The sequence below is a fragment of the Oratosquilla oratoria genome, chromosome 31, assembly GCF_046742065.1.
Source record: "Oratosquilla oratoria isolate Oo_2021 chromosome 31, ASM4674206v1, whole genome shotgun sequence".
Taxonomy (NCBI): Eukaryota; Metazoa; Arthropoda; class Malacostraca; order Stomatopoda; family Squillidae; genus Oratosquilla; species Oratosquilla oratoria.
In genome coordinates this window covers 10,896,484-10,911,514 of record NC_134807.1, presented here as the reverse complement: position 1 = coordinate 10,911,514, position 15,031 = coordinate 10,896,484, and the positions used below count along the sequence as shown (strand labels likewise).

Sequence of the window (15,031 nt, the reverse complement as noted above, 5' to 3'; positions counted from 1 at the left end):
GGAGGAGGAGGAACCATGGTCCTCCCACTAGAGCAATGAGGGCGGGGCTTGCATAGGGTTTTGCGTTGATTCAGGCACTCTCGACCAATCACGAGAGAGCTAGAGAAAACTTATTAGATACTGCCAGAAATTGATCTATCACTGAATATAATTAATATTATTTATTATCTATTTACATTTGAATTTTAGTGTGGAAATAGTGGTAAGATTTACATGTGTATTAAGTGCATCTGATTTTGATTAAAGGTTATTTTTTTCTAAAAAAGACAAATGTTGTTGTTTTCGTAGGCGGAGCTTAGGTACAGTTGCCAAATGGGGAGTCGCCGAAACGGAACAGGGATTGGCCCGCGGTCGATAAGTGGGGGGAGAGGGGGAGGGGGGAACCCGGGTCCAACACCCGAACCTCTCGCCGAAAATCAATAACACAATAACAGTCGAAATGAACGACGGGCAGTCCCACGCTTCACAATAACACACCGAGAACTTCCATTCCCTTGGGCGTATTATCCTTGGACGCAGGATCACTTTATACGAACTTCCTGTGCCTGTGTTGGGCTTCAGGTCCCTAGAGGGAACGGAGGTCGGAAGCTCCGCCCTGTTCACGCATGCGCCGTCGCCTCCGACCGCCAGGGGGGGGGCCAGATGAGCCATGTGGGTCAGAAGTATTTGTCCAGGAGACGCGTTGTGAGCGCCTAATGTGTTGCCCGTTCTCGGTGCAGGGTCAGTGGTAATCCCGCTCGCGTATCGGGTCGTTGTTGTCGACCTAACACGGAAGACGTGTACCGATCCCGCGGTTCCTAACCGCCGGAAATCCGCCGCGGTTAAACGTTGTTCTTGGTGTGTTTCTCGGTTCTTCTGGAAAAGGTGTGTGATCGCGTCCTCTTGGGAGACCGACGACTTGAGCCATCCAAGGTCATGGAAGTGGGAAGCAAGGTCACCTAGTGGGGTGGTTTGTGACTGCACGTGGCGACTGAACCCGCGCGCGCGCGCGTGAGGAACCCAAGTTCGAACCTGAAGGATACTTTGTTGACGACAGACCTCCCCTTCTCCTGACAAGAAACTTCCGCGGAGACTCTTGGTGACCCTAGGAGACCTTTGGAGACGTCTCCTGGGATCCATCATCAAGGAGACCAACCCATTTCATGTCTCCGACCCCTGGGAGAGTCTCCAAGTCTTTCGTGGGAACTTGAGAGACCTTCAGGTCTTCCCTGGAGACCTTGAGAGACCTTTAGGTCTTCCCTCCAGACCTTGAGAACCCCTGAAGAAGAGACTTCCGAAGGAGTGTGTGCTAGGGAGTCTCCTTGAGACCTAGAGAGAGACCTTCAGGTCTTTTCTGGAGACCTTGAGAGCCCCTGAGGGGGAGACTTCCGAAGGAGTGTGTGCTAGGAAGTCTCCTGGAGACATTGAGACTGTCAAGTCTTCCTTGGAGACCTTGAGAGCCCGTGAAGAAGAGACTTTTGAAGGACAGTGTGGTAGGGAGTCTCCTGGAGACCTTGAGAGAGACCTTCAGACCTTCTCTGGAGACCTTAAGAGCCCCTGAGGTGGAGGGGGGTTTTCTGAAGGAGTGTGCTAGGGAGTCTTTTGGAGACCTTGATAGAGACTTTCAAGTCTCCCTTGGAGACGTTGAGAGACCCCGAAGAAGAGCCTTCCGAGGGAGTGTGTGTTAGAGTTTCCTCTTTGTGGACGAAGACGGTGTTCCTCTGAAGAAGCGGAAAGTTCCTCCCTTTACTGTCGAACATGAGTTGTGCACAAGTGATGTACCAGCCGTACGCTACGAACCCATACTCGGCCAGCGTCCAGCACCAGCAACAACAGCACCAACAGCACCACCATCACCCACAACACCACCAGCACCACCACCACCAACAGCAACAACAGCAGCAAGCGACAGATCTTGTGGTCGGTGGACACCATGCCCGCGTGGTAGGGGGGGAAGCGAGAGTTGGGGGGGTTCCTCATCAGGATACCCCCCACCACCACCCCCACCCCCACAGCGAACCTGCCCCCCATCACCATCCACAGCAGCCACAGACACAGACACAGACACAGGCGGATCCGCAGCCTGTTACGCCACACACGTCCCAGGACCAGCCAGTCGGGGGAGCAGTGGCTTCCAGTGGGGGGACCGGATCCTCTTCCACGCACCACCGCTTCCATGGGCGGAGTGCGAGTGTGGGGTCGCCGTCGATAGACCCGGACGCCCCTCCGGAAAAGGTAGGTCAACTGGGCGTGGGCGTAGGCGTGGGAGTGGGTGTGAGTATATTGTAAACATTATAGATGAAGATATTTTCTCAGGCAGAGGTACACATACGCACATACGTGTACACACAAACGTACACACACACACACACACGCACGCATACACAAACATACACACGAAAAAACTTGATGCTGAAAGATACAAAGACGGGTCATCACGATCATAGCTCCCTTCCCGTATAATACAACTAGGTAAATACACACACACACAAACACACACATACATACACACATACCCTTATAACTAGAGAACAAGGATATATAGTTCGAACCATATATGAATATATAGCTACGTTATGATAACTGGAAACTAAGAAACAGAACCCCACGAGCATTGCTCCTTTCCTGTATACTACAACAAAGTAAAAATACACACACACACACACTTATAACAATTGGAGAATAAGGAGATATAGCTCAAATCATATATGTATTTGAAGCTAGGTTTTGATCATTGGAAAGTAAAGAGACGGGACACCACGAGCGTTGCTCCTTTCCTGTACACTAGTTAAATAAACACACATACACATAAGTGATATGATTGCTGTGTTCAAATAAATGAAAGGAGTAGAAAGAATTTAGGAGGTTTTTTTTTCTAAGGGGTGAGGCGACAACGGGTAAACAAAAAATAAAATAAAAATAAAATAACAAAAAAAAATACAAGGTGTCAGGAATAATTCTAGATTTATGAAATAAAATTCTAGGTTTATAAAAACAGACTAAATCAAAGTCATATAAAATCAAATCAAATCATATAGAAAAAAATACAAGGTGTCTGTAGGAATTCTAGATTTATGAAATAAAATTCTAGGTTTATAAAAAAAGCGACTAAATCAAAACCATATAAAATAAAAATAAGATAAACACAAGATGTCTCAATGAATTGGAGATCAAATGCGTTCATTTGTGGAACAGACTTAAAGAAGTAATATTCGATAAAAAAAATTAGTAATGATGATAAATGTTCGTTTGATCGATGGAGACCAATAGACGGTACCCCACGAATGTTACTCATTTCCTGTAATACTGCAGTTAAGTAAATAAAATTAGGTGTGTAAATACGTACACAAACACACACAAAGGATTACAAAGGCGGATCATGCCGACAGGAGACCTTTTGATCCATATCTAGGTCGGATGCGAAAAAAAAAATCATATAATAAAACAATAAATAAAAACTATAATAATGTAAATAACAAATACAATACATAAATAAATGCATACACATAAACACACACAAACACACACACATACACACAAATACACACACACACACATTATAAAAGAAACACTCTTCACAATCCATATTAAACCACAGATAACCAAGATAATCATCTTAACTAACACTAAACCACTTAATTCTGTTGATAGTCACTGACGTAACATGATTAGCATACCAGTGACTGTGTTGTACACTATTTTAGTGAATTTTAGTTTAACCATCGATAGATCCTGTTAGTTAGGTTAGAGATAACTAAGTCGGAGGTTTTCTATCGGCTGAAAAACATTATCAGTCGTGGGTTCGAATCCCGCACTCCTCTCCGATTCCCAAAGATGAGGACGTCTAACAAAGGCCATATTCCTTATGATAAAAATAAATAAATAAATAAAAAGTATATAGATAAATAAACACGTTTATGAATTAATAAATGAATAAGTAAATAAACAATTAGATGAGTTAGTAAAAAGTATTAAGGAATAAGTATATGAATTAATAAGTTAATAAATGAATGGGTAAAAGTATATAAATAAATTAATAAATTGATCAATTAATATATAAATGAACAATGAATACACGAGTAAATAGATTAATGGGCATATCAATGAATAAATACAGATATACATATATATATATTAAATGAATAGATAGATGAATAAATTAATAATATAGAAATTAAAAAATATATTCCCATCACTGATTAAAATGTTCCTAAAAAGCGCAAGCATGCACAGGCGGGGAATCCACATTTGTATATAAAAAAGAGAAAAGAAAAAAAGAGAGAAAAACGAAAGAATAAATAAATAGAATGAAGGAAAATTTAAAAAAGAAAAAATAATAAGGGAAAAGTTAAATTAAAAAGAAAGAAGAAAATTAAAGATAAAAAAATACTTTTAAAAGAAGGGTCAACACACCGCCATCTGATAGACAAAAAAAATCTCATTCTAGGAATTCACAGAAATATAGAGGGGAGAAAATCCTTCAATTATTTCGATATAAATTAAAAACCTTCCCTGATTTAATCTAGAAAAATTTATTTAACTTGACAATCATCCTTTAGAAAGGGACTTTCCCTTCCTCCTTATCTTTTTTTTTTTTCTTTTATAATATTCATTGATACTACTTTTCAACATTGAATTGGTAGTTACAATGTTCTTAGTATTCTCCCAATTAATAACATTATTGTAACTACTAATCCAATAGTAGAATGAGATACTATACAATATCATATATATATATATATATATATATATATATATATATATATATATATACATATATATATATATATATATATATACATATATATACACACATACACACCCACACCCACACCCACATATTATATATATATATATATATATATATATATATATATATATACATTATATATATATATATATATATGTATGTATATATCACAATATAAATGTAAGCTTAGGATAATACAAGTTAAGTGATTTTGTTATTAATAAACCAATGCGCTGATGGCGTCTTCGGAAGCGTGCTGGTCTCGCCCCTGCTCAGTCGTAGGTTCGAATCCCGCACTCCTCTCCGATTCCCAGTGGCAGTGATTGCCTTTTCCCTGCCTCCTAACAGTCCCTCAAAGCGTATATACATAGGACAAAGGTGATGGCTTCGGCCGCAGCTACTCAGCGCCTCCTGGCGTAGTAAGCTCGTGATGACAGTCTTAATAAATCACAAAAACAAGAGATTATTAATACAGCAGAGCAGGATTCGTAGTAATGGGTTTAAATTGGGCAAATTTATGTTTAAGAAGGAAATAGGCAAGAACTGGTTTAACAGTAGAGTAGTTAATGAATGGAATAAACTTGGTGATTATGTAGTGAACGCTGAAACATTTTTTTTTTTTTTTTAAGAAAATTAGATAAATTTATGGATAGAGATGACAGGTGGCAAGGAACATGGAACTGCCTAGTGTAGACCTTATGGTCTCTTGCAGTCTCCTCAATTATTATATTCTTAATTTGTGAAGGCTCTAAGGTCAATTGCCAGGTCAAGTGAGGTCATTCATTGTCTACCCTCGTTTCTTTCCATCTCTATTTTCTTCTTTTTTATTCGTTACATTTTGCTAAATATATGTATTCCCTGAAGATGGCTTAATAGACGAATACGCTTGGACTAAGCCTCATAATTCCCAGCCGGTTTCGACACACATATACCTATACCTATACAACAAAAGGCTTTTCCCCTCTATCGAAGAGGTAACCAACTTTTAGACTTACACATGTATGCAATTATACATTAATACATCTATATATTTACATACAAACATAAATATTAATGTATCTATGTTCCACATTTCAACTAACAGATGCACAATTTGTTCCGTATTACATATATGTATTTGTGTGTGTGATTCACCATGGTCTTGAATCACGTGTTGGACTAGTGATCGACAACTATTTCCCTCACGGAAGAGAGCTCAGAGGTCATGTATGATCGATCTATGGGTAATGCTGTGACCTTACACGCACACACACACACACAACTCCCCGTCCACGAGAGTTGGAGTAACAACCCGCAGCGCAGCGATACTCAAGTTATTTCAGCCCTGGGCGGGATTCGAACCCGGACCGCCGTAGAGGCAGCCGGGAACTCTACCAACTGCGCCACGAGGTGTGTGTGTGTGTGTGTGTGTGTGTGTGTGTGTGTGTGTGTGTGTGTGTGTGTGTGTGTGTGTGTGTGTGTGTGTGTAGTCAGTCATTTGCCATGTGTGTTATACACATCCTTATTCCTACTTTTAATCTTCTAAAGATGATTGTCAGTTTCTGCAACAAAGGGAGAAAAACGATAATTAAAAATAAATTATCACTTACTGAGAAATAAATCAATTACAATGGCGACGGAGGAAAAATTAATTAGGAAAAATTGCATTATATTAATAGTTACCTAAAAAAATATATTAATATTGTTGGAGACATACAAAATATTCTCGAAAAAAAGAGTGATTTCCATTGCATGAATAATAATAATAATAATAAAATTATCGCATAATGGTGGTGAAACACTACGCATTTCTCGCTAGCATGCTACTCGCTTTTGCTATTTCGTTTGAGTGGAAACGATTTCGGTTACGATTTTTTTTTTTTTTCAAGTTTCCAAATGTCAAATTACTCTTGCGTCATATAGTGAAAAGCTGAATGACGAATGCTGGTCACATTCTTGAGATGTTCTTAGGGAAGTCTAGAATATTATAACCCAAGTCGTTTTTACTCAAAAGCAAGTAGCAAAAGTAGGTAGCACGCTAGCGAGAAATGTAACGCCGCTTTGAGGAAAAGGATTTGATAATAATTTGGATAATGGATTCGATCTTATTTGAAGAAAAGAGAGACTCGTTTCACGTTTCACACGTATCGACTTTTCGCCGTACACCGCCCACGACACGACGTCGTTCTCTCAAAAAAGGTGTCTATGGACGCCGCATTTTCACGTGGTCGTGGCATGTGAAAGCGTCCATACACACCCATGGTTATTTGAAAGCACGACGTCGTGTCGTGGACGGCGCACGGCGAAAAGTCGATACGAGTGAAACAAGCCGGAGAGGTGACACGGCAGCCATATTTAAAAACATGATCCCTTAATTGATTCCTTTGCTTTAGATTTAAGAAGGAAATAGGCAAGAACTGGTTTACCAATAGAGTGGTCAACGAATGGAATAGACTTAGTAACTATACAGTGAGCGCTGAAACAACTGATTGTTTTAATAGAAGATTAGATAACTTTATGGACAGGGATGAAAAGCGGTAATGGACATGGAACTTCCTAGTGTAGGCCTTAAGGTCTCTTGCAGTCTCTTCAATTCTTATGGTCTACTTGCTAACAAAATATTGAAAAGCTATCCCTAGTTACTCTTAAAAAAAAATCCCTTTCGTGATTTTATCTATCAACAATGGACAAATGATCCCATCACTTTATTTCTTCCTTTTTCACATTTGGGAACAAATGTCCCGCACATGGACAATTGATCCCACTCCTAAACGTTCCCCCAGGTTCCAATGACCTCCCACCGCTCCCCCAAGATCCTCCCATTTATTTCCAGAGATTTGTGTACCTGGACTATGTATGTACTTTCGAACTTCCTTTCACACTACATCTCCTCCTCTCAGTTTACTTCTCCCTAAAGAAAAGAAAATAATAAAAGAATAATAATAAAAAAAACACGTTTTTCCTTCTCTACAACTATCGATGGCATTCTTGAAAAAAAAATATTTCCTTGTATAAATCTTTCCTTATATAAATCTTATATATAAATCCTTGGAAGGGAAAGATTTTTTCTTAAGAATACCACCGTAAGAATCTTACGGTGGTATTATTAAAAAAATTCTTTCCTTATATAAATCCTTGGAAGGGAAAGAATTTTTTTAAGAATACCACCGTATGTCTCCATTTTTCCCGCTTTTGGTAGTTATATATACAAACCTACATTTCCAAGCCTCCTGTTCATACTTCTTGGGCCATGATACAAGCCCTAATAATCCATTAAAAGTGATCAGTGCCAATAGCCCCCTTTTATGAACTACTGTTCTTCCATTTCACTACAGCCTATTCTTCCCCTCAAGCGAAAACCTATCCCGTGAGAGCGGGTGGTCTGTGCTTAAGCGGCCCATACACGATCAATTATATTGCGCAATTTCATTGTCAATACTCTGAATTGACAATGAAATTGCGCAATATAATTGATCGTGTATGGGCCGCTTTAGTAGTCCCCATCCTTGATAAAGCTGTACCAAGCGAAAGGTCGCATTAACAAAGGCTCTGTCCTTACATGGATAGGCTTTGGATAGTCTTTGGATAGACTTGTCGGTTTATGCCATTTACATACAGAAATACCCCAAATTGATGTGGAGGTTCTCTTGATATGGGAAGGAAGATCAATGAGGGACCATAACAAAAGACTAATTAACCATTTAATTGACGAACTAATTAATTAATTAATCGAGATAGAGAGCTTGAATGATGTCAAAATATACAGATATCCGTACAGACCACTCGACTTGTTTAGTAATCTGATGAATAAATAAATAAATGAATAAATAAACGAAAAACATTGATGAATTTGAGTCAGGTTTGGCAAATTAAGACTATGACGGAATCCCTCGAGCGTAAATCTTTGACTGTATATTACAAGTCGAAAAATTAGATTAGGTAAATACGCGTATATATTCACACATGCACAGGAAAATATACACACACGGGCACACATACACCTAGCCATACACACACATACACACACACACACAGTGGTACTGTTCGCAACAGCTAATCCAGCGGTCCGAGTTCGATTCCCACCAAAGGCGTAAGGTCCCAGGATTACCCATAGATCGGACCATATACGAGCTCTGAGCTCTCATCCGGGAAGGGTAATAATGAATCCAACACGTGATCCAAGAATATGTTAAATCACACACACATACACACGACTCGGTGGCGCGGTTGGTAGAGTCCCCGACTGTCACTACGGTGGTCCGGGTTCGAATCCTGCCCAGGGCTGAAATAATTTCAGTATCGCTGCGCTTCGAGTCGTTACTCCAACTCTCGTGGGCTGTGAGTTGGGTGTGTGTGTGTGCGTGTAAGGTCACAGCATTACCCATAGATCGGTCATACGAGCTCTGAGCTCTCTACTGGGAGGGAAATAGCTCTCGATCACGAGTCCAGCACGTGATCCAAAGACCAAGGTGAATCACACACACATAAACTGGTCTCCATTGGGTTATCATTGTGTTTTCAATGGGGACTCGAACCTGTGACTTTGGTTTACCTAAAACACCTTTAAACCCCACATGGCTACCAAATACCTATTCTTAAACTTGGTTTACCACCAGAGACACCCCTACACTGAATAGAATCGATTGACGTAGCAGGAACAAAACAAATAAACTAGGCAATTTGCCTGAGACTCATTTAACACGTATCGACTTTTCGTCGTCCACGACACGACGTCGTGCTCTCCAATAACCATGGGTGTCTATGGACCCTTTCACACGTGGTCGTGTCTACGATGTGTAAAAGCGTCCACAGACAACTATGGTGACTAGAGAGCACGACGTCGTGTCGTGGACGGCGAAAAGTCGTGTGAAAGGAGCCTTAAGGTAAACCCCGAAATTAATAAAAGAGAATATTGTTATCGGTGAGACGAATCCTGTACTGGTTCGAATCCCGCACTCCTCTCCAATTCCCAGCTGTGACGGTAAGTTACCTGACCAACGTCCCCAAGGCGCTTATTAGGGCAAAAGCGACGGCTTCGGCCGCAGCAACTACTCAGTGCCTCCTGGCGTAGCATGCTCTTCATCTTCTGGTTCGTCTCCCTGGAAACGAGTTCGAGTCCCGCATACGCTACTCGAGGGAGTTTGTTGGAGTAGAAACGACTTAGCTTACAATTTTCGATTTTTTTTTTTTTCTTTAATAGAATTTCCAAATGTCAAATCACCTTCGGGTCATATATTGAGAAGCTGAATGACAAACTAAAAGAAGTTAAACCTAGAATACGAATGTTTGACACACTGTTGAACTGTAGGCTTAAGGAAGACTAGAATACTGTTAGCGAAGTCATCTTCCTGGTTTCTAAAATCACAACAAAGGATTACAAAGGAGGAGCATGCCGACAGGAGACCTTTTGGTCCATAACTAGGTCGGATGCAATAAATAAATAAATAAACAAATAAAATGATAATAATGATAAATAAATAAAATTATAATAATGATAAATAAATGAAATTATAATAATGATAAATAAATAAACACATTTGACGAGAAGCGTGACAGCGTGACGGGAGCTTCACCGGAGACAATATTCTCGCTCATGTCAGCAGACACTCTCAGATGCTCATCATGCAGTGAAAGGTAAAGAAGGCGAAGAGACTACTACGCCTGGAGGCGCTGAGTAGCTGCGGCCGAAGCCGTCACCTTTGCCTTATGTGTACGCTTTGGGGACTGTCGGAGCTACAGATAGATTACAGTCACTGTTGTTCGGAATGGGGGGGGGGTGAGTACGGGATTCGAACCCACAATTAAGCGAATGCGAGACCAGCATGCTTCCGATTACGCCACCAGCGACAACAGTCTGAATAAAATCGTCAGACGGCGGATGAAATTCTTGTAAGTACATCATACGTACATGCATACATCCATACATACATTAATACATACATGCAATATCCATACACAGATTCATACATACATTCATACAAACATACAGTACATCCACACATACCTGTACATGCATACATCCATACATACACACATACATACATACAGTATATACATACAGTACATAGATTCATATATACAGTACATACATGATTTTGGGGCTAAGTATGAGAAATGAGAGAATACAGGCGGGACCCATCGAGCATTGCTTCTTTTATGCTACATATAGATAAATAAATTACATACATACATACATTAATTTATATATATATATATATATATATATATATATATATATACACATATACACATATGTATATACATAAATACATTATACATTAATACATACACACATTATACTTACATTATATATACATAAATACACACATACATAAATAATACACAATTACATATATATCATATATATATATATATAATATATATATAATATATACATATATATACATATATATATAAACATATATATATATATACATATATATATATATACATTATATATATATACATATATATACATCATATATATATATATATATATATATACATATACATATATATACATATATATATACATATATATATATATATATATATATATATATATATATATTTAGATTTAAGAAGGAAATAGGCAAGAACTGGTTTATCAACAGAGTGGTTAACGAATAGAATAGACTTGGTGACTATGTAATGAGCGCTGAATCTATTGGTTGTTTTAGAAGATGGTTAGACAGCTTTATGGATAGGGATAACAAATAGTCATAAGCATAAAACTGCCTAGTGTAGGCCTTATGGTCTCTTGCATTTCTTTTTTTCATTTTTAGGTTCTGTTCTTATAAGAGTTCTTGCGTCTTGAGAGCGTGGTAGCTCTCGTGGTTACCTCTCCTAGTGGCGCTCTTATTTCTTTCTCTCTCTCTCTCTTCTCTCTTTTCTGTGCATTTCCCATCCTGAAAGTGACCAATGTGGTCGCGAGACGCCTTGGAGATACTTAACTTCCAAGTGTTGTTTGGACTTGTGTCAAGCGTCCTCGCACCTTCACACAGCTAAAACACTGCTCGAAAGCTTGAAAAAGTTTCAGCGCAAACTTAACGACGCTTCCGTTGATGTCGACTTCCGGTCTTCATTCCCTGCTTCCGATACAATATATATATATATATATATATATATATATATATATATATATATATATATATATATATATATGTATATATATACACACACACACACACACACACACACACACATATGAAGATACTGTCCAAATATTTTCCCTCGACTCTTGTTACAATGAAATATATATATATATATATATATATACATATATATACATATATATATATATATAATATATATCATATACATTATATATTATATTATATATATGTATAATGTATATATATTTTTTCTTTGTGTATACATATTTCTCAAAAGTGTCTGCTAGAAGAAAAAAGGACGAGCGAATCTTGTGCAAAACATATTTAAAAAAATCGTAATTGATCAGATGGCAAGCAATCTAGATCTTTTGAAAATTGGTGATTTCATAAGTTCTTTTTTTTATTAAATGTTTGTATTCACTAAAGAAATGATCAAGATGATATTGAAAGCTGACAGAACGAGAAGATCAAAGGAGAAAAATACACAAGTGAAACGTGTGTTTTAAATGACAGCGTGGAGGGCTTAGAAATGACGTCACATTCGATTAAGCATTATTTTTATTATTATTATTATTATTATTATCATTATCATGGCTACCCCCGTGTAAGGGGGAAAAAGCCCTTGGTATATGTATGTATTATTATTATTATCATCATCATTATCTTTACCATTTGCATTGTTTTGTTTTGTGGGATTTGATTAAAAACCTGCCCATCCCTCCCCCTCCCACCCCCATCCCTATCTCGTCCTTAAAAGGAGTTGGAGGTCGAGTAAGGTTGAAGGAGTAGAGAAGGTCCTCATTGTTGTTATGGACTAGTTTACCAGCGCTTCTATCCTGTCGAGAGAGAGAAGATAGACCCGATAACAAAATGTAAGATAAATTAGATAAATAGATAAAATTAAAAAATATATAGAATGAAAATAAAATAAGATAAATTAGATGAATACATCAAATTAAAAATATAGAAAATGTTAACAAATAAACAGAATGCAAATTAATAAAAAGATAAACAGATTGATAAGAAATAAAGAAAAAGTCGGCAAATATATGAACAGACTGAATAAATAAAGAATAAAGAAACAAAATGAAGATAAAAAAATCAATGAACAAATGAATATAATTGAGAAAATAAACAAAATGAAAAAAAATGCAGCTCATGGCGATGATTTAGGGGGAGCTCGTGCTCAAACTAAGGGAGTGGAACGTGATATTGCCATATTAGTGATCAGCTAATTTGGGCAAAATAAAAACCAGGAAAGGGACCTTGGAGAAACTCATCTTCCCCTAAACCAGCAAGTCTGGGCTCACTTTTCCCTGAACCCTAAAACCCCTGAACTCCCTTATAAGGGACACAGCAGCAAAACAAAGATAATAGTTAATCTCCCACTCCCGTCGCTGTCAGGTATAACAGAATAACCTAGTTCTACAGTGTGTGTGTGTGTGTGTGTGTGTGTGTGTGTGTGTGTGTGTGTGTGTGTGTGTGTGTGTGTGTGTGTGTGTGTGTGTGTGTGTGTGGACAGATTTAGTTTTAATAATGAAATAGACAAGAACCGGTATACCAATAGAGTGGTTAACAAATGGAATAGACTTCGTAACCATGTAGTTAGTGAGCACTGAAATTATTGGTTGTTTTAAGAGGTTAGATAACTTTATAAATATGCATGACAGGTGGTAAGGGACACGGAACTGCCTAGTGTAGGCCTTATGGTCTCTTGCAGTCTCCTACATAGTTAAGTTCTCATGTGTGTGTCTGTATAGACACACACAACACACACTAAAGCCCTTTTCCCCTTTATAAGTGGGCTAGCCGAGTCAAAGAATCTCCCTCCCATTTCATACACAATTAAAATATACTTATTGCCCTCATCCATCTGAGCACCTCGTGGACGAACGGGGTCATCCCTCACTCCCACCACACTGCTCGGGTCCTGCGGAACCGTAGTGAGTAAACAAAACTCGTTTACGGCGTTTCTTGACGTAGAAAATTATTTTCTAAAATTATAAACTTATTTCCAACACTAAAGACAACGTTGTTACATTTTGACATCACGACGGAGATTGGTGGTAGTGTTGTCTGGGATATTTGTTTTGTTATCATTTGTCTGTTTATTATTTGCTTGATTCACATTTATTATTAGTTATATGTCAATTTATTATTATTATTTGCTATTTACCTACTCGTTATCTAAGTATACCTACGCATTTATTTTATCTATTTTATTAATCATTATTTATATTTTTATTCATTTATTTATTTTATCATTATTTTTTTTTTCGCATCCGATCTAGTTATGGACCAAAAGGTCTCCTGTCGGCATGCTCCGCCTTTGTAATCCTTTACATCACCTCTTCATTTCACTTCATTTCGCTTAACTTCTTAGGCCGCAAAGTCCCGTCCACCTTGTAGACATCCTATAGTGTCTGTTGACATAAGCGAGAATATTGTTCTCAATGACGTCTTGATTCTCGAGTCTTATTACACAGAGTCGCGACAACTTCTCAGAATGGCCACAAAATGGCGGCGTGTCCAGAGTTCTCACAACTCTCTGTATAGACGGACTGTTGGTGCATCCGAATGCACCACAACAGCGCGGCATAATCAGTGAACAAACACAATAAGGCCCCTTTCACATTAGGCAACTAGTGACCGTCACTAGTTGCCTACCATTATTTGAAATTGAGCCTTTCACACTACGTCACTGCGGTTGCCCGGTTGCGCAACAGGCTACGGCTGTTGCCCGCTCCGGTAACAAGTGACCGTCACTGGCAGTTGCCGTCACCGACCGTCTCTTTTTCTTGACCAGCAAAGCGAACAGGAGCACCTCCTCCACTGATACCATTCTTTCGACTAATGAGATGATGAGAAAGGATTCCACAACTCGGTGACAGTCACTGGTTGCTTGCAGTTGCCCGAGACTTTCACACTAGGGAACTAGTGACCGCCACTAGTGACGGTCACTAGTTGCCTAGTGTGAAAGGGGCCTAAGGTTCAGATAATCAATAAGTGGAGCAAACGGTAAACATAAGAGAAAATGATTTGGCCACAAAATGGCTCCCTGGGTTATTTATAGTATCGGCTTGTCGCAACTCTCTGTATAAAGGGACTAATTTGACGTGGCTGTTAAGGTTATGTTATGTCTTCATGGTTGTTCATCTTATGCGTGTTCGGGCGAGACTGTACATGGATTTAGATGTGTGTGTATATA

General features: G+C 38.7%; 1 protein-coding gene across 1 annotated transcript in view; it reads left to right on the top strand.

The window, feature by feature from the left end:
- Positions 1–393: 393 nt before the first annotated feature.
- Positions 394–15,031, top strand: part of LOC143041437 (uncharacterized) — a 267,337-nt gene continuing 252,699 nt past the window's right edge. The window contains exon 1 of the mRNA XM_076213305.1: positions 394–2,214. Coding sequence (XP_076069420.1) covers positions 1,738–2,214 — 477 coding nt within the window. The 5' untranslated portion in view covers positions 394–1,737. The remainder of the gene's footprint in view (positions 2,215–15,031) is intronic.